This window comes from Festucalex cinctus, chromosome 19, assembly GCF_051991245.1.
Source record: "Festucalex cinctus isolate MCC-2025b chromosome 19, RoL_Fcin_1.0, whole genome shotgun sequence".
Lineage (NCBI taxonomy): Eukaryota > Metazoa > Chordata > Actinopteri > Syngnathiformes > Syngnathidae > Festucalex > Festucalex cinctus.
Genome location: NC_135429.1, coordinates 12473347 through 12497468, shown reverse-complemented (window position 1 = coordinate 12497468; position 24122 = coordinate 12473347). Strand labels below are relative to the sequence as shown.

General features: G+C 40.9%; 1 protein-coding gene across 4 annotated transcripts in view; it reads right to left on the bottom strand.

Moving 5' to 3' along the window:
* The window catches only part of trps1 (trichorhinophalangeal syndrome I), an 84919-nt gene that overhangs the window by 47138 nt on the left and 13659 nt on the right, over positions 1 to 24122 (bottom strand). For 3 of the 4 annotated variants that reach the window (XM_077507147.1, XM_077507149.1, XM_077507148.1), the window contains exons 2-3: positions 19401 to 19815; positions 111 to 743 (exon numbers count right to left, since the gene is read on the bottom strand). In XM_077507147.1, coding sequence (XP_077363273.1) covers positions 111 to 743; positions 19401 to 19413 — 646 coding nt within the window. In that variant the 5' untranslated portion in view covers positions 19414 to 19815. The remainder of the gene's footprint in view (positions 1 to 110; positions 744 to 19400; positions 19816 to 24122) is intronic. The other variant, XM_077507150.1, reaches the window with a different exon arrangement.

Here is a 24122-nt window from a genome sequence, read left to right as displayed (position 1 = left end):
TGAACTACCCTTTGACAAACCCCACGGACACACTGTTTCACTCGCTACTTTGTGTTGTTTACGACCACGTCACACAAAGAGGGTGCAAAACAAGCCAAGCTAGGAGTTACCTAGAGGTGTGTGCGGGGGCGCCATGTTGTGGAGAGCCAGGATGTGTGTGTCGAGGGCAGCGTCCTGCCGTGTGCGGTTGTGCAGGCCGAGGTGATACTTCCTAAAGTGCTTCACCAGGTCAGCGGGGTCGTTGCCGTAGTAACCATAACCGCACACGTTGCACTTGAAGTCCTGCAGCTTGGGGGAGGGGCTGGAGGAGAGCGGTGGCGTGTCGGGGGCCGACTCTGCCCTAACCGCGTCCGACCCGGGGGGCTTGCCTTTGCCCACCTTGTCCTCAGGGTCCGACTCGGCCGCTTTGTGTCCTTGCGAAGGCCTACCTCCACCTCCACCTCTTCCTCCTCCTCCCCTCCGCCCGCCTCGCTCCTCGTTGCCAACGGATGAGGGCGAGAGAGATGAGGAAATGCACTCACTTTCTCCTTCCTCCTCCTCCTCTTCCTCGTCGGGCTCCTCATCGCCCCGGACTCGGTCCTCGGGCTCCGAGGGACGGCTTATTCGGTCGGCCTCAGCTCCCACGCGGCCCTCGTCTTCCTCACCGTCCTCCTCATCCTCGCCCGCTGGCCTCCTCCCCTCTTCCTCCTCCTCCTCCTCGCCTCCCACACTGCGGATAGGGGGATTCTTCTTCCTCACCATCGCTGAGAAGATGGAGAAAGTTGTATGTTACTTCTACTTGTCTACTACATGGACACAAAGGAATTTATGATACCATATTGTGATACTGTACAATACCCGCTAGGGCTGCACAATATATCGAAAAAATATCGATATCGCGATATTGGCCCTTGCAATATGCATATCGCAAAGGCACGCAATAAGTTTTATATGGAATTTCATGCTTTTTATATGAATTTGACCAGTCAAATGCTCACTAAAATGTGCATCGCCATTCAATTGTTGAAAATTATCAAGACATAATTACAATTAATGAACTAAGATTACATGAAGGTTGCTTATTTTGCCCCATGAAAAATGTTTTTCTTTCATTAGGTAATAAAAATTTAATTTCTTTAGGTAAATGTTAAATATTGCAATAATATCGATATCGCTATGTTCAGAAAGTATATCGCATATCGCATGTTTTTCCAATATCGTGCAGCCCTAATACCCGCGGTATTGCGATGGCGATGTTCAAACAGTATATCGTGCAGGCCTATCATCCAGTATACTTCATAATGCCCTACTAGTTGATACTATATAGTGATATTTTGCCAATTATACCAATAATATCATGATACAGAATATCTTGCATAACTATGTAACAAAGCAAAAACAGCAATTCAATTTCTCTGTTAATCTTAGTATGTTGGCATGTTACAACAAACTCAACAACACAAAGATGCATGTTAAGTGCATAAGAATGGACTATAGGCTGAATTATGTATAACTAGCAATACGCTTGAGGTGCAAAATGGCTCAAATGAAATCAGAAAATGTGATTATGGAGGAAAAAAAAAAAAAAAAAAGACTGTTCTTTGTGGTATCCACGAGTCTTTCCTTCTCTTTCCTAGCCATGCAACTATTAAAATAAAGTAATTTATGTCTGCCAGTGCCCACGCCTCAACCAACCCTGGCACGAACTCCTTGTGTGTGCATGTGTGTGCGTGAGATAGAGTGCGGGGAGCAGAGGAAAATCTCATCTGATGCTCACCACACCCAAGTCAGAATTCATCACACGCACGCATACACACACACACACACACACACACACACACACACACACACACACACACACACACAAGTGGAAAACGACATCGTTGTGGTCAAGTGATGACGCAAAAAGTCCCAACATAAAGGAGCTCGCGAGTGACCAAACTGTGTTTCCATCTGCTGGGCAATGGACGTCCATTAAGATGAGGGTCATAAAACTGTGAATTTAATCAGAACCAATTGGTTGCCAACATTGCTGATGCGTGCCAATTACAGGAAGACCCGTTTTATGCCAAAGTATAGCAGTAAACTTCAAAAATTCATCCATCTATTTTCTATACCCCTAATTCTCATTATGGCCGTGGAGGAGCTGGAAGTTATCCCAAGTCCCTGTAGACTGCTCATTGGTCAATCACGCATGAGGACAACCATTCACACTAACATTTACACCTATGGATGATTTAGTCTTCAGTACATAACAAGCATGTTTTAGGAACGTGTGAGAAAGCCGGACCTGGAAAAAACCCACACAATCAAGCCAAGATTTAAACCTAGAACCTCTAAACTAAGAGACAGTCTAACCACTGCTCCACCATGATGCTGCATTATAAATCAGTCTGACTGACTGTCAAACACACTCTTAAAAATAAAAGTCTGGACTGGAGTATCCCAACTAAGACAGTAGAACATCACTTAACATATCATCTATCACAATATTAAGAAAATCATAAATTAGTTCTATTCATACGAATCCTCAACCCATAAAGTGACATCTGGGTCCGAATTGGGATTGGATCCCGCCTAGTCAGGACTGCCGATCCTCGGCCTGTGCATGCTTCAGGCTGTATGCACAGGCTGGAACCATTACTATCAAGTGCAATTAGGTGCAAGCCACCACAACATACTGGCTTCACTGCATATCAGCAACTGCTACTTGCTACAATTACCCACCCCGCCTCCGAAAAAAACAACGCTAAGCGGCCCCCGCGATATGACAGGTAGGATGAATGTGACGCTTAAACGTTTCCATCATCGCGAATTAGCCGGTGGGACTATTATCTAAAATTGATGATAATGACCCGGAGACGGCCGCTGAGGGATACGCTGACATGAGCGTTACAACTTTGACGGTTGATGACAAAGTAGGGGAACTGAAGAAAAATATGAAAATATGACTAGTTGGCTTTTAAGATTTCAAGGAAGTCATTAAAAAAAAATGCCACTATTAAGTAAAGTACAGGATTTTTTATTATTTTTTCTCTCTCCCTCAAGTAGAAAATCCAAGAACAAAAGTACAGGTAATAGTAATTGACACCTGTCCAAAAATGTTCATAATCTTAAATATATCACAACTATGATCCCAAAGTATTTTAATATTCAAAGCTCATCATACGGTACACTTACAATCAATAATTTCTGCAAACAACTCTAGTTGAGACTTATCACTACAGCTTCATTGGCACCAAAGTACTACTTTCCTATTTAACATTAGTGCCATCTTGTGGCATCTTAGGGAATTTTAGAATGAGGACAAAATATTTTAACGTGAGTTGTTCAGCAAATAGCTGAGGATAGGTTACAAAAACAAACAAAAAAAAGTTGCAAATTGCAATATTATTAATATAGAAATGTATTCCTTCACATCCCTGTTTCAAGATCACACAGTTTTACTCCAAAAGTACAAAGCAGTTATTAAGACGTCATTGTCACACGTGATTACATGATGCCCTATTGATGGGACTTCATGGCTACGTTGGCTTGTCACTTCAACTTAGCACTCTTTGAAGTAAAAAGTTAATAAAAGCGGCTGTATATGAACGCATATGCTTTCATGCCCAGACAGACAAAACATATGGGTGCCTGAAACCAAGCCAAGCTATAATGGGAATCAGACACAAGCACTGGTTACTCGGAGTAGAAGGGGGAGGCTTTGCATTTTAAGCACAAATCGAGCTCTGGCCAAGTGTGGATGTGGGTGACTTATGGATTATCAATGATCAACTGCGGAGTTTTCATCGATGAGGCTTTGGAGGGCCAAAAGCTGCATTTTTAAGCTATGAACACATTTGATTTCAAACATATCTGTAACTTGAACTTGCTGCCAAACAAATTTAAAGTCAATAATGGATAATGAATGAACTTATACATTGTAAACTTAAGAGGTTTAGCTCTCAGCCTCAGGAAGACGGGAAGAAGTTACAAAACAGTGTTATTGGAGTGTCGTTTCTCTGTGGTATGAAGTTTATTGTATGAAAACTTGAATTATTCATTACCTTTCACTGTTGAAGATTTGTTAGCATATACCATTAATCAGGATCTGGTTCAAGATCGTATTTCAGGGCTGGTCAGAGCAGACATTTGGAGGTGACAACCAACAACCATATAAACCAAGTGAACTTCACCAACCAAACCAATCAACCAACTTATCGGGAAAACTGATCAGAGCTTGACAACCAAGCCACCCCCCCCCCAGATGGCAAAAAAATAAATTAAAAAATACTGATTTATTTACAGATATACAACTAAAAAATGCGGCGTGAGCAACGCTGACTCATCACATGGCTCCATTTGAAAAGTGTTTTTTGTTTTTTTTGCGCATGGTGTTCATCATTTGCTCCATGAATCGCCATCTTTTCTCACGATTGTGACACACAAATTTTACTATCTATGGAAAAATGTACTGTTTATGCTACACATATAAATAGTCTGCTCAAGTGAGAGTTGCATATGCCTCTTGTATAGCAACAACTAGCTCTCTCTCCAAGGAGCATGCAACTCCCATTCAGAGACATCCGGTTAGTGCAGTCAAGAACTCCCTGTAGTGAAGTAACAGTATGCCAATAGTGTCATCATAAATGTCAAAACTAATTAGGTAGTTTCAAGACCTTTCAAATTAAATTCAACTCCTAAATTGCTCTCTTCCCAATCATACTTCTTTTGTGAATGCATCCGCTCCCTATCACTCCAACTTTCATCCATCACTCTCAATTAATCCGTCACACACACCCACACACATTCATCACGTTCTCAGTTCCACTAATTTTACTTTGCTCAGTCTCTTGCCTTATCTTGACACAAAACTTCGTGTGTGCGTTATTCACACCTTGTTCAGGTAAGACTACTGTTTTGGAGTATCACTAGTTTGACTTTCATTTAATCCAGTCCAACTATTAATAATCATCCCTGAAATGCTTTGCTAGTTTGTGTGATTACGAGGTTATACTGATCTGCTGTATTAGATATTGATCCAATTATATACACACAGGAACGCCACAAGACTGACATGGAACACTGTTACAGGTCAGAAGCGGCCATTTTCAGGGATCTCCGTGCAAAAAGAGGCTTGTAATTTCAACATGGCAAATAGAACACAATTAATCTAAAATGACTCAACCACGTCAACGACTGTGTACTGGTCAAAAAAAAGTTATATGCCGTTACTGCATACACAATAAACACTCACAAATGATCACTATCTTCAGCAACTTGGGAGTATTTCAGTCGCAGAGCGAAACAGAAGACGCGGGTGCAGACAATGCATCTCTTCTGTTATTTCAATAATCTGTGACCTGAGAGTTTATAAGACTGAATAGTCTGGCCCCTTGTCTGGATTTTGACTTTACAAACACACAATCGCACACGCACACACACACTAAAACGCAGACAGAGCTTCCCCCACTATGGTCTTTAGAGCATATGCTGTCTGAGTGTGTGAATGTCATCAAATATAGCATGTGTGGTCAACTCCCATTTTTTCATGAAAAACATTTCTCAAGTGGTTAGCATTAGAAGCTAACAGTGTAGTCTACATGTTCGCTCGGTGCTTGTTCTTGTCAAACACACTAGTTTTAATGGGTCTGATTTTTTATTTAAACTGTAGTAAGCCCTATACTGTCTATGACCGAGATATGTAATGAAAGGCAGAATATTTAAATGCTCTTTCACAAGATGGCAGAATGTACAGTTAACCCGTGTAGCCACCTGTTGCCATTCATAAAACGTTAGCTTTGTATTCAACATAACAAGCTTAGATTTCCCACTGACGCAGTCAATTTTTAAGTAAATTCAGACAAGATCATCATTATTTTAGTACCGTAAATATACTGGGTGACATTTTTGATTGGTTGAGTGTCATGAAATATTCCGAAATATGTCCCTTGGCTCAATTAAGACTCCAGAACACTGTGTTACATTAATTGTTAAGTGTCATTCATCAGTTTGGAGATGAAGTGCTGCCTGTATGAGTGAAAATACAAATCAGCCCCACTTTTTTTCTTTACACTCTGGCATCTTCACAACCCTCAGCTCTGCACCCAATCCGCACGAAAAGGAAAGCTATACTCAGCACAGGCCCAGTTGGAAAGACAAGACTACCCCACACAACACAAAAAACAAGGCTTTAAAAAAAATAAAAAAATAAAAAAATAAAGGCAATGTGCTGTAACTCTTGATCCTTTCAGTAATTTGTCGAAAGCACATCACAGACATGTTAAGATATATAGGAACCGTTTTAAATTGCGGGAATAAAATGTCGCCTTTAGGGCATTCAACTTTCAAGGTAACTATGTGGAAAGCTCTTACTAACACAATGAGCGGGTGTAATTAATTATAGCTAAACAGGCTGCTGAGGCTAAGCAATAGTACAACCCGTATGGATGTCTTGTATACACACAGAGGAAGCTCAGAAGCTCCCATTGATGTATACATGGATGTATGAACTGTTGGTTTAACATGCTATGACCCCACTAATGGAATAACCAGGATTAAATGAATGTAAAACAGACAAAAATGAATGTTAACGTGCAATGACGCGATAGTTTGAGGGGATGCCACTGGGTTACATCCCTGAAGTACCCTACTCGGGTTACAAAAGTCCAGAAGAAACACAAGGTAAACAAAACGCACAAACAGAAGAGAGAGGATGTGGTGGCACTGAGATTCGATAACTTCCTGGCACACGTGTTTTGAAGAATACAACAAACACAGATACAAAAATGCACGAGAAGGACACAGAGACAGTTAAAAAAGCCTCTGAGGCCTCAGTCTGAGCTTTCATTTCCTCTGTCCTTCCACACACAAAAAAAATGACAAAAATGTTGAAAAGCACGCAGACATGCATGCACACTGTGAGCCGATGGTTATCAAGAGCTGTGACCCGCCCGCAGGAACTACACAGCACACAAATAGCTTGCCGTAAAAACAAGCTGATCAAACTGTGACTACAATAGTAACGGTTATGTGACAATGCAGGACACAAAAACATGAATTTCTTGAGTAAGGAAGTCTACATAAATAAAAATCAAATGTCAAGATACTGTATAACCAACATACATTTCAGAACAGAGATTGCTTTTGAACTCTTGAGGACAGAGAGCAAATAGACAAACTTCTGTTTGCTCATTTCTCAAGAACAACTTAATTTTCCTGGGTCAACTCTGTCAGCTGTGCAACTTGTTTTGTGAATGACTTGTTCCCTTTTCCTGCGGGTGGAGCATTTGAAGATATTATATTTTTTAATGTATATTGGTATAGGAGAATCTTAACTTGCCATAGACATCACAGTGAGAATGCAATTATATCGCTACAAACGATTGCAGCCAAATGGTCAGTCACGTTCGGCTGCATCGCTGTGTGTGATGGGCCCAGAGGCAAATTCAGGTTGTGTCACCAGTCACCACGATAGGAACGAATCTTCTTTGTAAACAAAGTACAACAAACAAAGGACCCCCACCCCACGCCCAGTCCCCGTTATTAAGGTTTTGCTTGACTTCATGTATTATCGTGTATTAATTATTTGCATCGCTTTAGTGGACATCTCCTTGGATGACCCGAGTTACCTCCCCGCTCATTTAAAATAGATGCAGGTGTGGAGTCATAATGAAAGCAAAGGTAGACAATCTTTGATGGCAAAGGAATGCAATCTGTTGTTCTCACGCCCGTCTTAACTGCTGGTACGCCCTTAGATATGAACAAACAAAAATCGCACACAAGCGCTGGCACAGAGACACTCCAGATTTCACTGCTGAGAATCAGCAGTTACTACACCCTTAATCTTTTCATCGACTGGCTTTTGTTGACAACCTCTCCCCTCTGCCTTTTATTCCTCGCCCTGATCCTCCTCTGATATACGCCACTGATGAATCACAGGCATACATAAAAATGAAATGATAAGATGGGTGTGCTGGTTGAGGCTTCCCTTTTGTGATGTTTTGGAAAACTGACAGTTGGATGCGTCATCGGCGAGCGAGTCAAAACTAGAGCGTCTTGGCTGTATCATGTCAAATATACACGTGCGTTGATTGCGGAATGAAAGAAAAACACGACAAATCCCACTGTCAATCACTCGCCGGCCGACTGATTAATACGTGTGCCATTGCGCGCTTGAGTACAGAGACCGCAAAACAAACCACAATCTTGGCAGTGGTTCAGATGTGCAGGTGGAAAGAGGGAGCGCAACTTGTATCCTTGCTGCAGGGTGACAACCAATAAAACATCTCACCTGAGGGGTCCCGTCACGGTTCAAAGTTTTACAGTCATTGTTGGTTGAGGTAACAATCTCTTGTAAATAAGACTCACCAAACCTGCAAATCAGCATTTGGTGTCTCGCTGCTAATTACACATAATCTGTAAAAAACACAAAAGAAAACATGGTCATGTGAGAGTGCCGGAAGATATAACAGACAGATAGAAGGGAGGGGGAAGAAGGACAGATTCAAACCAGAGATGAGAAGAGGAGAGGGCTCACAAGACAAGAAGGAAGGGTAGATGTGAATTCATTGCCTTAAAAGCAGATGGGAGTCAAACAGCGTGATAACAATCAGACTACACATCCACACCGAAGACCCATGACACTCACTCTCACTCGTGTCTCTCTCTCTCTCTCTCTCTCTGACAGATAAGCAGATACCGAGTGTCAAATTCCGAGCCCATCACGCACTGGTGTGACACTCGGCAGATCCCTGAATCAGAGATCTCCTTTTTGGACAAACAGGAATGTCAAAGGGTCGGGATGCCTCTGAGTAGGGTCAGGATGACAAATCGAGTCCTCAAAATGAGGCTGAGGGTGCACCCTGTAATGCTCTTTCAAACAGGAAGAATTGTACGATCCACATACAGCTTTACAGGGTTCCTGCAACAATTCTTATGCATGTTGGCAACGGTGAAGCACAACCAGAGTAGTACCTATTTCCAAAAGAACTTATTATGCTTGCTCAGGCTTCTGAGATGGGAGATTTTGCGATCGTGGAAAATATTTTATTTTAAAGATCAGCCGATCACAGTCCCCAAAATTAAGAATTTGAGGCAGACACCAATCCTGTTAAAAATACCATAACAGGTCTCCTTTAACAGTCTATTTAAGATATCTGGTTTGATTCTGTCTGCAGGCTTACAAGTTGCCTTGACCAAATTTTTGGCACAAGATCAGGATTTGTCATTTGGATGGGAAGCAGAAATTAAGCAGTCCAGTACTTGTAACTTATGTAGTACCTTCATCTACGCAAAACATAAATTGGATTTTTTTTTTTTTTTTATTTCTAATAAAAGAGAAAAAGCACTGGAAAACCCCCTGCAATTGAGTGGCAAGCAGTTCAGGGTGTTGTCCACCCCTTGCCCAAAATCAGCTGGGATAGGCTCAAACAATCTGAACTTGAACAGGACTGCAATAGCGCGGCTGTTCTATAGCACAAGCTAGACAGCAAAGAAGAAAATTGTGTGCGCTAAAGTCCCCAAAGTTCCATGCGTCACCTCACCACAAATCACTGTGGTGGCAAATGATCTGCCTCCCCTCCCTGTGTCTATGTGGCACTCTCTTTTACTCTCTCTGTCCTATTATGGACAAAGCAACTGTGTTGATGTCAGTACGATGGAGGCTTGATTCACCGACCGTCCTTGTCTGAATGTGCACGGGTGCGTGCTAGATAACAGATAAGGCCATATATAAACAGCACTTGAAAGCAGAAATGTAAATGTTTGGACGTGGCTGCAGAACGCGGGGCTGCATCGAGATACCGCAGCGAGCAAAGAGAGAGACTGTGATGAGATGAAAGTTCACACCGGGAGAAGACGCAGGAGGCCGCAGTCGGATGCCTCTCGTTAATCAAGTCCTGAGGAACTTGTTATCATGAAATCCATAGTTTATAAGTGGAGATGCTGGAAGTTTGGCGAGGCCAGAGGAGATGGATGTTGCTCTTTTGCGTAGCACAATGGAAATCAAATGAAAGCCTAATGGCATGATGCTTAAAAGAAATGCAGAAATACAATAAAAAAAAAATAAAAAAAAACTTTGAGAGTAAAGGAGGAATGAATTCAATAATCTTTTAATCAGTTCTTGCTGGTTACTACAGAGAGTGTGTGTGCCCCCACAAACTGAACCCAGTTTGAAAGCCATTGGTTACTTTCACCACAAGATGACTGAGCGCTTTCAATGTGCCGTTAGCATGAAGAGGCAGCACAGGAGAAGAATATTGGCTAGACCATGAGCAGGACTTTTGATTTGACTTTTACACTTGGCTGAAAAATGTATTACGAGTGCATCAAACGCCCCAGGCGATCGGGTTTTGCCTGGAGCGCTGCTACGGTTTTCTCCTTTTTAATCAACGGGCGATAAGCACAATTGACTTGCTGCCTCCCCAGTCTTCATTTGCATGGGAGATCCGATCAGACATGTTACGACCAGGCGTGAATTCAAGTCCACAGGGGTTCGCAGAGGACGTCAAGGTCTTGTGCGACTTTACCTGACTTGACAGGCGGTGCTAGATCATTCGACTAGGCTTGGTTGCGGATTTTAAAAGACGCTGCAAAGAAATTGAGTTCCATTATTCCATCCATCCCTCTAGACCAGTGATTGCTAACTGGTGCTTGGGGCTAGTTCCTTAGTTGTTGAAGATAGAAAATGCTCAGCCTTGAGTGCGAGTCGGTATTTCATGAGTCATTTTTGTTGTTTCCAGATAAAAAGCTCAGAAAAATCAGGAGATATATGCTTCTCATTTGACAGCAACAGTGTTCAATAATTGTTCTCCCTCCAGGGGCCTAATAAAAAAAAAGTTCTTCTTCTGTGAGCATGTTAACATGAAGCCTAAAACCTTTTTTTTTTTTTTTTTTTTTTTTTTTTTTTTTTTTTTTGACGGGGTGAGGGGCGCACTCCATTGCGGAAACTTGACGGAGCCACCAAAACGAGAGGCTGTTCTCCCAACAGATGTTGTACATTAAATGGAACATGTTGAAACTAAACCAAAGAGAGCAGCCATTAGAAACAAAAAGGCCTTTCTTGCAGCTGTTACAATACAAATTGAGTTAGTGAGGCACTTCTGTAAGGATTTTGCGTCTAAACACTCACTTTTGCTTGCCTTTGTTTGACCTAATAGTCTGAGGTTTATAATAGCTCAAGTAAGAAGTAGATCTATGATTGGTTTGTTCACTTCTATGTTACAGACAGAGCAATAATGACTAATTAATCAAACCATTTTTTTCTTACTATTCTTATAAACCAAAGTTCTAAGGAGACGTAAATGTTCGGTCTCTTGCGGGTGTACATAGATCTGCTTACATCTGTCAACACATGACGACCGACGGGAGCGCGTTCAAGCGTTTCTGCATGTGTGAGACGTTGATTGTTCGCAGGTCTCGGCGCACTCGACCACTGCGCCAACTGTTACGCCAAAGTAAACCAAAAGTCGCAAGGAAAACGGACACAAAGAAAACATGAGAAAAGTACATGGGGGGAGAAAAACCGAAGTGATAATTTCGGAACAAGCCAAAAACAAGTAAGAAACACTATCAGGCAGGATAAACTGGGCTTGAAAATACATATTCAGCAAGTGTTGGACATTTGGGGTCGGAATTGCATAGTAACTGAAGATATGATATTTCGATATGGTTGCCAAAGATATCAATGCTCTCGCTAGGGGTGTAATGGTACATGTGTTCATATTCAGATTTGTCTGTCTGGCACAGAGCGTACGGGTTCCCACACGGAACACATTAGGTAAGGGACCGAAGTGGAACTCCCGTGTGCTCTTGCCGCATGCGACTATGTAAACAAATACTGTGCAGCTTAGCGGAGGTCATGGCTAGCAATGCACACTTTGCACTAGCATGAAAAATTATTCTGAAATAAATCTTTTTTTTTCCTTTTAAGGTTGTCATTATTAAGGTGACAAAGTCACAGGGGAACTGGAGCCTACCCATCTGATTTCGAGCGAGTTGCTTATATGGCGGCTGGTGGACGAAACTGTCCAGAATTGGTCAGTTTGGTCAGTGTTTTAATACGCACAAATCAATACCATTGGTCAGCCCCCTATTATTATTTTTACTAGGGATGCACGATAATATCGGTGGCCGATAATTATCGGCAATTATCGACCAATTTGATGTCAAACAGATAAAACAGATAATAGAGAAATCTGTCGATAATTATCGGCAACTTGAGTTCATACAGATAAACCAGATAACAAAGAAATCCAGCAATAATTATAGACATGCCACGTTGGTCAATCTGTTGTGGTTGTGGCTCATATCAATAAAATTCAGCTTATAGTGCTTTACAAACATTGAAACATTGTGCAAAGTTTATACAATGTTTCAATGTATTTGTTAGACTTATAGTAGGACTCAAAAGTATATTTGTATTCAAGTTAATTTTGCAAACAATTATCGGCTTACTTATCGGTTATCGACATTGGCACTTCTAAATTATTGGTTTATCGGTATCGGTTGAAAATAGCATTATCGTGCATCCCTAATTTTTACAAATTAACCAATTGTAAGTGTTGAAGTTGGCTTGCTCTCTCTGACGATGCAATGGCCCAACATTTTGTTTTGTTTTTTTGTCTAATGACAAGGTAGATACCAAAACCCTGATATTTGGGGTGTCAAAACACCCATAGTCGACTGCTCATCGATTCCAGTAGATTTCCTTTGCAGTCATCAGTGCATGACTTTTGGCAGGAGTTGCCACAGCAAGTTACTCCCAGTTAATTCTGCTTAAATTTTATGCTGGATCCTTTTCCTCAACAACCAACCCACCCATTTATTAATTATTATTTTAATCCGGGCTTAGAGCTGGCCATGGCTGGGTGTTGGGGAACTGGCAAAACATTGTTTTTCATCTGCTGTTTAGCTAAGCAACGATGACAGTACTGAAATTCACATCATATTTATTCACATCATATGACTAAGATATTTTGTGGCACTCCTACGAGACAGCAATGACATCATCAACAAACTTCCCTTCCAACACTGTGCACTGTACACGGCAAGGTGTGACAGTGAGGGCATTGTGATTTCTTTAGGTGGCGAGTGAAAGTGAGCACGGTTGCCTCTGACATCACTACTCCGAGTGGAGCTTTTTTTCCCCCCTTCTTCTTCTCAAGACGTTTTTGTTTTTACAGCTTCAACTCTGGGCAGACCCAACCGCTGTGTGCGCACACAACACACACACACTCACAAACCCCTAAAGAGGCCTTTTTCCACATAGGGCCATATGGTGCAGACAGGCGCACGGAAACAATTCTCCAAAAACAACACACACTCTACATTTAGAAACCTGTCATCCAGACATAACAGTACTACACACATGCGCGTGCACACCCACACACAGTTAAATCTGCTGAATGAATTGCTGCCTTGTTCGGTGGTGCGCTAATGGCAAGGAACCTGCCATAGAGATTACCACACTTGCACATTCACATTCTGCATTAGGTATTCTCGGGCAATTATCCATTGGTCCCAAATTTTATATACCAATAGAGGCCTATACACAGGCCCATAAAGACAGCTGATATTTAGCTTGTCCTTGCATGATTACATCTTTAATATAGCAGAGTAGGGTAATAAATTTAGAAAAAAATGAGTAACTGTGCAGTGAATGACTGGCTGGCTGTGGCGTGGCTCTTCAAAGTAGATATGTGTTTCCATGCTATATTCCAAACTAGCAATCCAAACTTCCAGTAACTTCCACCACCCAGCTCTGGCAGCCAGTGGACTGGCGGTGAGCACGCAGTCACCACATTCAACAACATGGCAACGCGTTCGGTCATTTGTGCAGCTAGACGGCCGGATTAAGCAACCGTGTGGAATTGATTCATCGTGTCTTGAGGCAAAATAGAGTGCATTGCTAGTTTTGTAACCCAAACAACAACAGCGACATGACTGCAAGCAAACTACTTCAGCTGCACATTTATTGTGCTATGAACAACAATGGCATAGAAACAAGAGTTCAGAACATTCAGGGAGAATTTATCAACCTAAGATGCTGACAGAGTGTGAATGTATTGAGTTTGTCCAGGCTTGCCAAGTCAGTAGACAGTATTCAACCTGTCCTTGACTGACTGCATTTGCTGGACTGACTCTCACTAGACTGTGTTCATTAATTTTTTATTTTATTTTATTTTTTACATTTTCACATAGAGTTTTGGGGTTTTTTGTATCAGTTTTAGCAAAGTATTTCATGTTTAAAAGTTAAACCAGTTTATTTTTTTTATTTTTATTTTGGAAAAAATGATAGATTCAATATAATGATCAGTCATTTCATAAGATATTTTTTATTAATTTTGTAACGTTATTAAAATATTTTGATGTAAAAAAAATTATATCTAAAATACTATGAAAAATAAGAAATCAATTTGTAAAGTCTAGTCGGATTTTGGAGTTTGACTTCCTCCCACATTCCAAAAACATGCACTGAAGATGGTATGAGTGTGAATTTTGAAAAATGTACCCTGCGAGAGATGGACAAGCGGTCCATGGTGCACCCCGCCTCTCATTCAAAGTCAGATGGGATCGACTGCTGCACACCCCAAACCCTAACAAGGAAAAGTGGAACAGAAAATGGATGGCTGGATTATTCTGTTTTTATCATCTAAGCAAGTTTGGATGCTTTAGCTGGTGGCTTATGCATCATCCCGGTCTTTTCACCACCTTTTTTTATTGTCAATGGTGCTCACAGCCTTTGCCTGAGTTCCATGCATCCCTGTTTTTACCACAGCTGGCCCTTGCTCCAACAAAAGAAATAGATTTGTGAATAAAATATGTTGTAAAAGCCAAGAGCATTCGTGTAATTGAAAGCTCTCTCCGCCAAACATCTTCAATAATGTCAGGACAGAAGGGCAGAGGGTATAAAAAAATAATAAAAATAAATAAATAAAAAAGCTCATGTGTAACTAATATGGCTTAGATGTTTAACTCCTTTAGGAAAACCAGCAACACTGTGGTGATGACTATGCAATAATTCCCTCCCAGACGCACTCGCTGCAGCAGCTGTATGGCTCACCGGCATATGGATTAAATAAATACAGTGTGTGCGGAGCTTGTTAACACTTGTTCGCTTGGCCACGGCACGCGGTGGTAGCCAAAACGCGAAAAAAAAAAAAAAAAAAAGACAACACGCCCCGTGGCAGCACACATACAAGCAGGTGAGCGGGTGTAGCTTGGCTTAGCGTGGGAGCGAGTATCAACACATAATGTAATTGCTCGGGAGGCAAACACAGTGTGCAGGATCAGGCTGCAGAAGCCTTCACACTGAACCAAGAGTCGGTTTGTGTGCCCACTGGCTGGTTTCAAATCTAATCTGATCTGATTAAGGCATTTCAGCCCAGCCGGGCTTGGTCGGAGACAAATGGAGTGGGCCTTGGAAGTCTCGGTTAGACCCACTGGCCCAGCTTTTTTCTGGTTACCATTTTCGGATTAATGGCTCTTCCTGCAGGGGCGTCAGGGAGAGATCTCACTAACACCACGTCAGTTATATGTAATACCTAATAACCTAGTAATAGGACTAGCAGTACTCTGACTCACCACTATATACCACAAATAAACCTATTAGTTGATTTTTAAAAAATATATATCCTCAGTTTTTCATAGAACAACTCTCCTTTTCACAATTTCGGTAAAGTGACAGAAAAATTCTGAAACATACATATTTTACTGGCAAAATACAACAGTATGTATGCATGGTATTATACTGTAACATCTCTTTAATTGCAATTAAAAAAAAAAAAAAAAAAAAAAACTACCAGAAGTTGTCCGTTCAACCAAACTTCCACTAAACGGAAGTTCACCAATCACAACTCAAAGCAGGAGTGGATAGAAACGATAGTGGCGCACATATGCTGCAGCAGTTTTGGCTCACGATCATTTTGCCAAACTAGGACTAAACTGCAGCAAAACTAAGATGGGAAGCAGTGGCATTTCCCACCGGTAGACGCCATGCCAGAAGTGTTGGCAGACTCGGCACCACTGGTGTAACTCTTGTGCTTCGTTGTGTTTACAGCACTGTATTTTTAAGGGATGTTTGTACATGTTTGAAATGCTTTTAACATTTTGTGATCATGGTTTGTGGTATTTTTATGGTTTATTTTACCCCCATGTTCCTTCTTATTGTTGCAGTTGCGACCCACTTTTATAGAAGAACAATGAATCTTTTTTTGTTGTTTCAAAATAGCATCTGAAAATAGAATGTGACACTTAATCCATTGCATGTTAAATATGGAAACATCATACACCTCTGTACTACCTCAGTGCAGCTACAGACCTGAAACAAATAAGTAACGGCTGCATAAACAATAAAAACAGTAAGCTGGTGTTCCAAAATTCCCATAAAGGCAACATGGTCATGTCGAATTTGCAGTTTTCTCCTAATTATGGAGAATTATCTTTGACACCCAAAATCATATGAGCTCTCATCTCCTAATTACCAACAACAAACATGTCCCGCCCACCCCAAACTGCGCAATTGACCTGGGGAAAGTCACGTCAACAGCGACCACAAAGAAAGCGCGCTGTGCTTACTCCATTCGAGTGACTTCATCAATTATGAAATCACACGCACACTTCACACAACGGCAAACGCACATCTGTCATTTCGACGCTTGATTGATTCTGCGTCCTTTAAACAAGTCGATCATTAGCAAACTAACAAATGAAGTCATTAATTGTGGTGACGTCTGGCGACAACGCCTTTATCCATCTTTGTCTGCATAATTTAGACGCCTCTGCCAGGAAAATAATTGTTTGTGGGACCAAAAAAACAAAAAAACAATAAAAAAATAGTTTACTTCAAAATTGAGCATGGAGGTGAGTGCAGTGAGGGTTAATGGGCTTGCTACATGATGATGCATTGGCACCTGTAGTTCTAAACACTCATTATGCAGCACTGAAGGAACATGAGTGTTTCATGCACTATATGGATGCAACTGGTAACTTACAGCGTGAACTACAAAGTCAAATGCCTTAAAGGGAACATATCATGGGAAATTGGCTTTAATAGCTTGTTTACAGATAGTCCATTAAGTGTGAAATTACAAAAGACAATAATTGCTCAGCTGTTGTGATTTGTTTTGATTTTATTTTTTTTAGTAGAGTTTTTCGTGACTTGTGAAGGACTGAGTTATAACGGCAAAAATCCACACAGGAAATTTGAATGGACCTTCTATGATTTATGTCTGAATATTTTCACTCCCATTTGTGAGGTCTTTATTGTGAGTTGGTTTTGCCTTGCAGAATTATTTTAATCTTTGGCCTTAACAAAATAGAAAGTCTCAAAATGGTCAATTTTTTTTTAACAGTTAGTATGCCATCATATGGTAAGATGGCAAACTGAGTAGAGAAAGTGTAAAGGCAGATTTGTCTTTTTTTTCTGTATCGATTAAAAACTGAATTAGAGCAGGTTTAAAGTTTTTATTTTTTATTTTGGCAAAGAACATTTTTCAGGCTAATGGGCCAAAACATCCCTAATGAAAATTTAATTGCATTAAAAACTAGCCACAAGAGGGTGCTAGAACTGCACAAATGGAAATCAACCTGACTTTTGACAAATGTGTTGCTTTTAAATATCGTGAACATGACAACGACGACATTGTGGCAATTTTAATATCACAATATCACAATATTGCGCTTATCGTTACATCCCTACAAAGTGCAACCTCTGATTTTTTTAGGCGTACCATTTAGTGTGCCTGGGTGCCCAAACTGGTCTCAGTCTGGAGCCCTACTAGCTATAGTTTATTTTATTGGAATAGTTTGTTTTGCCGATCGACTAAATCGGTGCATGACTGACAGAATTGTGGTCTACTGTATATTTGGTGCTGCGTTTACTGTGATGTAATGTTGGTAAAAACAACAACAAACATGAAAATGTTCAGCAAGAGTCAAACAGACGTAGCACTGATCATGCCGCACTTGCGTATGTGCGCGCAGTTTGAATGACAGTCCGACTTAACTTTTAGACTCCATCAAATTGTCTCCACTTGACATTCCTTCATTTTTTTTTCACAAACTGCACAAAAACATGTTCCAAATCCGACTCGTGCTGGCGACATCAAAGCTGTCGCAGTACCACAACACACAGGCACGCACATGCGGACGCGCGCATGTACGCACATGCAAGTATGCGCATGCATAGACAGTCCCAAACAAGAGCGCATGCAAACCACAGCTAAAAGCATCAAGCGGTTAAAAGCAACCCGCCCTGCTGAATAACATCACCGAGCAAAAGCCGCCGTACCACATAATGAAAAACATACAAACACGCACACACCCACGCACATGCTCACGTGCTTAAAAGAACTTGTATATATCCCGACCCATATGTTCAGGCTTGTTCTAATCATTTATCTAAACACACAATGGCAGAAAAAGTCATTAAAAATCTTGCCCCCCAACACACACACACACACACACGCACGCACACACACATAGGGGATACTTCACTTATTTAGCCCATTATAGCAATAAAAAGTTAATATTTTGTCGATAATTACCAGTAATTTGATACTTTCATTATTTTTCACATACAATCAGTAGCTTTTAAAAACACATTTTGCAACGTGCTGTCGACTGAAAATGACATCACAAGGGCTCAGGTAACTGATCACAGCTCACCTGTTTTCTAGGTTTGGTCATGTGACATTCACAAGCTGAGCTGTGATGTTATTTTCAGTCGACAGCAAGTTGCAAAATGTGTTTTTAAAAGGTACTAATTGTACATGAAAAATAATGAAAATATCAAATTTATTATAGGCAAAATATTCATGTTTGACTGCCAAAAATGTCTAAAGTATCCCTTTAACTTTCATCACAAATTTTAAAAAGGTGAGCGATGCAACTATATATTCAATATGATGGGTGGACTGGAGATGCACAAACAAATATATAAAAAATAAGGAGCACAAACAGAAAAAGTTACAATTCCGAGTGGTGTCAAGAGCGAAATAATTCATAACCGTAATAAGCAATTATATTTTTTAACAATAATAAACACATGCAAAAACAGCTATGAACATTTTGACACATGCACTGTAAACAGGGAGGAATGAAGCAAATGGTTTTTTTTTTCTCTCCATAAGAATTAATATATTACTTCAATGTAATTCCATGTACTCATTGAGAAAAATACATCATTGCTGTGGCATCTTTATCAATTATTAACGCTAAATATAAATAATAATAGCGCAGTTTATATTATTGATGACCCCACTTTAATTACATACACGCAGACAGCTGATTATTTGCATATTAAATCTTGTTCGAGTATTAAAAATGAAGGGATTTGTCGTATGATTTGAGTAATGGAGATAATTTGGGGCTTTTTTTCCCCACCCAATCATTCATGGTACTGTAGCAGGATTTAAAAATACATGGAAATGTCTTACCTCTGCTGGTCATCAGGTTATAAAAATAACATGCCTGAGCATCGGTTCTGTTCAAGCGGCTCAGTTGGACCCCAGAGGTTCCGCTCTGATTTAAAAAAAAAAAAAAAAAAAAAAAAGGTGGAGCTCAGGCTATATCCAAGCGCTCCTTTCTCAGCAGGCCCGCATAGCTCCACGCAGGTCCATGGCTGCCAACCCTTCAGCTTCTATCAGTTTTTTGGGGAGGCTCTTAAACTCCACATCGCATCCGCTCGCTCTGGTCCACCGCTGCTGGTGCTGTTAAGCGTCGCAGCTCGATGGAGCGTGTTGTAGATCCACAGGAGAAGTTTTAAAACAGGTGGCGGTCCGGTCTCAGCTCTGGTTTAGATCCTCACTTGTCAATTTTGGGAAGCCCCCCCAAAAAAGCCGCATTTAGCACCTGGAACAAGGCAGACAGACAAATAGGTTCAGATTTTTACATGCAATGGTGTTTTATATTAGGACGTCTTGTCCAGATTTTACGGGAAACATTTTTCCCCTCGACTCCCAAATTGAGTGTCGTGCGGCGTAAGGAAAAATAGTTTTGTGCCAATGTGACTGCAGCGTAGACGGATAGATTGAATCTATCCCACAAACGAGAGCCAGGCGCTATCGAAGTTCGGCGGCCTGTGACATTTGTGCTACATCAAAACTACAGGGATAGATGGCCTCAATATGGTTGATGGGACACAAACGGTTGTTAAGTGCTAAGCAAGCACAAGACGGAGCCATTGCCAACAAAACCCAATGACATACATTTTTTTCACAAAAACAGTTCTCAAGTGACTAATAAATGTCTGTGACACACTTTTGTACAAATAAAATTATTTTTTACCTTAAAATTGTTCATCCACACGCACTTTTTTTAAGGTTTGTGTATTCACAGCCTTCAGCCTCAAATATTTTTTAATGAGAACACAAGCTCCAGATAATAGTGCTCCAGCTATCAACTTTATTTAGAATCAGTTACCGATTATTCCATCAATAACTCAGATAAAAACATTTTATTCTATTAAACAAACTATGTAGGGCCTGGCCTGGTGACTGATGTGGGCGTCAGCTCAAGTTTGCAGTTGCCTGTTAACTGGCTAACTGTTACCTAGTCTGCATGTCAAATGCATAATGTGCATGTGTTTTATTATTATTTTTACCATTATATAATAAAGCAATTGAAAGAGCATTGGTGGCTGTGTTCTATCTAGCGGTGGAGGCTTTATAAAATTAGCTAACACTGATACCTTTTGTTGGCAATTGTAGATATCAAGCACCATTAGCGCTTCTGAGATCTCTACAGACAGGATCATCACTTTTTTTTTTTTTTTTAAACGTCACTCTGGGATGTTGGTTGTTTAAAAACTGACATCAGAAGACATCCACCTGTCAAGTTCTTTTTTTTTTTTTTTTTTACAATTCCTGCCCCGTCGTGGCACACATCCATCCACGTACCTTTACAACTTTTGTCTGGAAAGTAGAAAACGGCAGCGGCCATTCGAGATGGCGAGCGAGTTATGTGAAAACGGATACGGGGCGTTTTGGAGGAGAAACAGAAGATTGCTGGCGAGAAAAGTCAAGCGCATTATGAGTCATTACAGAAATTATGAGTCATTTTCAGACCTTCCCATCAAGAAGCGGTACTGTGAGCGTGTTTTGGGGCAACAAAAATCACACTTGTAGGTTATTACGTTGTGATATCACAGTGAGAAAACAGCGCTCTATTGTGTCTGATTTATTTAAAACATGCCCATCGTAAGAGCTGCTGTTGCACACAAACAATCGATATGCTTCAGTTTTTTGTACGCTCAACCACAAAGTAAAAGGAGGGGTAAACTACAACTAAAAGGCCAATTTGTGGATGAACTCCTCCTTGGTGTCTTTCCTCACAGAGTTATTCTGTGTCCCACCATGTTGTGGTTTGTCTGTGTCTTTGTGGGTACGATCATAGGGATATGGGGGTGGGGGGGGGGGGGGGGGGGGGGGGAATTATTTTTATTGTATTATGGATGTTTTAATTGTTCAGCACTTTGAGTTGCATTTGAATGTATGAAAGGTGCTATATAAATAAAGTGAGGTTGATTGATTGATTGATTGATTGATTGAATTTAGCAAATCAGAAGCTCGAAGAAAGCCATTGGTAGAATAAGCTGGAAATGATGAATTATTGATTGTGAACTATTAATGCGTTTTTGGTGGAAAGTTACAGGCACAGTAACAAGAGCAGGCACACTCGTGAAAAGAAGGGATTAGATGAAAAATTTGAAAAACGATTTCAGCCAATCAGATAGGTGGAAAAGGTGCAATAGGAACTGATCTAGAAATGAGTTTTGTCCAGCCTGTCTACTATTATGTGAGCTGCTGTGTGACGTTTCATACAAATCCACAACGCTTCCGGTTATTGCAAGCTTGACCACATAATAGCTTTAGCCATTAGTGTTTTTTTCTGGGGAAAAAAATAGTAGCACTCACAACAGGAAAATAAGTGATTGAGGGGAGGGGTTTCTTTCCCCCATCGAAAGTCTGAATATTTTCCCCGAAGAGACCCGACCGGGTCTCGCGGATCCTCATTCATTTACTCAATCACAGTTCCTCTGTTTTTCTCTTTACCGCCTTCTCCACCGTGACTTATCTCCATCCTTTCCACTCGTGTTCCACCATCCACTTTTCAAATTTCTTTCCATCGCTCTGTCTTTCCCATCAATCCGTCACTGAGCACCCGACAAACTTTGCGTGATTGCCGCCTGTTTTTCCAACTTGCGATTGCCCAGGACATCACTCACGCGCACGTGCACACGCATACATACAGATGTCTTCCCACCGCAGCGCAGCCACCGCCTCCTGTGCTCCACAGCCGTGTGTGGTCCGGTCCGACTATAGGCCGTTACATTGTCCCAGACAGGTCAGGCCGCGTCACTAGCCGGCAGACGAGGGGGGTGGGTAACTTGACTTGGTGGGTTTGTTTGTTTTTCTGTTTCCAATTTGGTTCGGCCCGGAGGAACTCCACACTCAAACACACCATTCATGACGGCCTGACGCACGCGATTACACGCAAACACCCGCACACTCACGCAGAAAAGGCGTAGAGGCATGTATAGGTGCACAACACGTCGTCACAAAAGTACAGTTATCACATAAACACACACCAGTCTGTATCTACCCGTATCCAAGAATAGATTTTATCCAGTAACCTTTGCCCACCCAAAACAGGCTGTCAAGTGCATCCCAAAGCAACCAGTAGCCATTACAGGCAGTCAGAAGCCAAAAATGAATGGACGTGTTGAAAAGTGATAAGATTTCAAACTGCGTCCAAGTGGTTAGCACATCTGCCTCATAATTCTGAGATTTTGTTTTTGTTTTTGTTCAAATCTCAGTTTGGGCCTTCTAGTTGGTTCTTCCGTTATGCCTTCCTCCTCATTCCAAAAAAAAAAAAAAATAGATATGTTAGGTTGGTTAAAGGCTCCAAATCGTCTCGAGAGGTGAATGGTTGTCAATATGTGTCTTGCGATTGACTAGCAACCACCCAGTCCAGGGTGTAATCCTGTTTCTCACCCAAAGTCAGCTCAGCTGGGATAGGCAGCACAACAGAAACTAGATGGATGATTAATCACAAGAAGCAATTATGATTGTTTTGTTTTGACGTTGTTAAAAAAAAAAAAAAAAAAAAAAGTCTACACGTCAGATATGGGAAAGTGAGCTACTGACGCTCTTTAGTTCCCCATTCCTCAGACGCTTACCTTGAAACATCAAACATTTCATTTGTTTCTGATTAGCCAAGACCCGTTAAAATGGCTATGCAGTCAAAATGATAAATATATGATTTAAATTTGTTCTCATTCTTGCATGACCCTTGTCAGTTCCCAGTCAAAATAATTCATTGTATTTGAAAGTTATGTTTGATTTTAGTTTTAAAGCATTTAAGCTTCAGACTCCAGCAATTAGAGGGATGAATGCACCATATTTCACATTCAATTCAAACATTCCATCAGATGCTATAGCTAGGCCTGCTATTTGTACTTAAAATAGCAGAAGTCTGGGTCAAAACAAGCAACAACAAAATAAAAAGTAAAAAGAAAAGAATGTGGAGAATTAATGGAGATATTTAAAAAAAAAAAAAAAAAGTCAATTTACATATTATGCCCCATTAAAAAACATTCACAACCTGAATGTGTCAAAAGAAAGCAATATTTTATAGTCACGAAAGCGCCAGTGTGAAAACTAAACATGCATTAAACTACTGAACATCTGTCGGCTATGCCAGTTAGCGCAACCTGCTCAAAAAAAGAAGAAAAAGAATCAATCCAAGGAATACTATTTTATGAGCTGACAAGCAGACGCATCCCTGGCAGAGTTCAAGAAAAACCTTGCTCAAACAAGAATAGCCAAATAATGTCTGGTTGTGCCCGTGGCTGCCGAGGCAGCTTTCCAACTTTCGGCGGCCCAGACAGACAGAGCGTATATTCATCCTTGGCTACACAGGCGAGCTGCATAAATCAACAGGTATCAGCACGGTTAAGACGCTGTCGCTTAAAAAAAAAAAAAAAAAAAAAAAAAAAAAAAGACAAATTACAGAGAACAAACTTTTTTAGCAGTAATCGTAGGCGTCATGGAAGGAACTAGTTGTGGGCATAAATCAACATGTTGATTGTTGACTCTCTCGCCTTGTCTGTCTTTTTTTCCCCTTCAGAAATTATGGAAAACAAACCCAAGTCATGC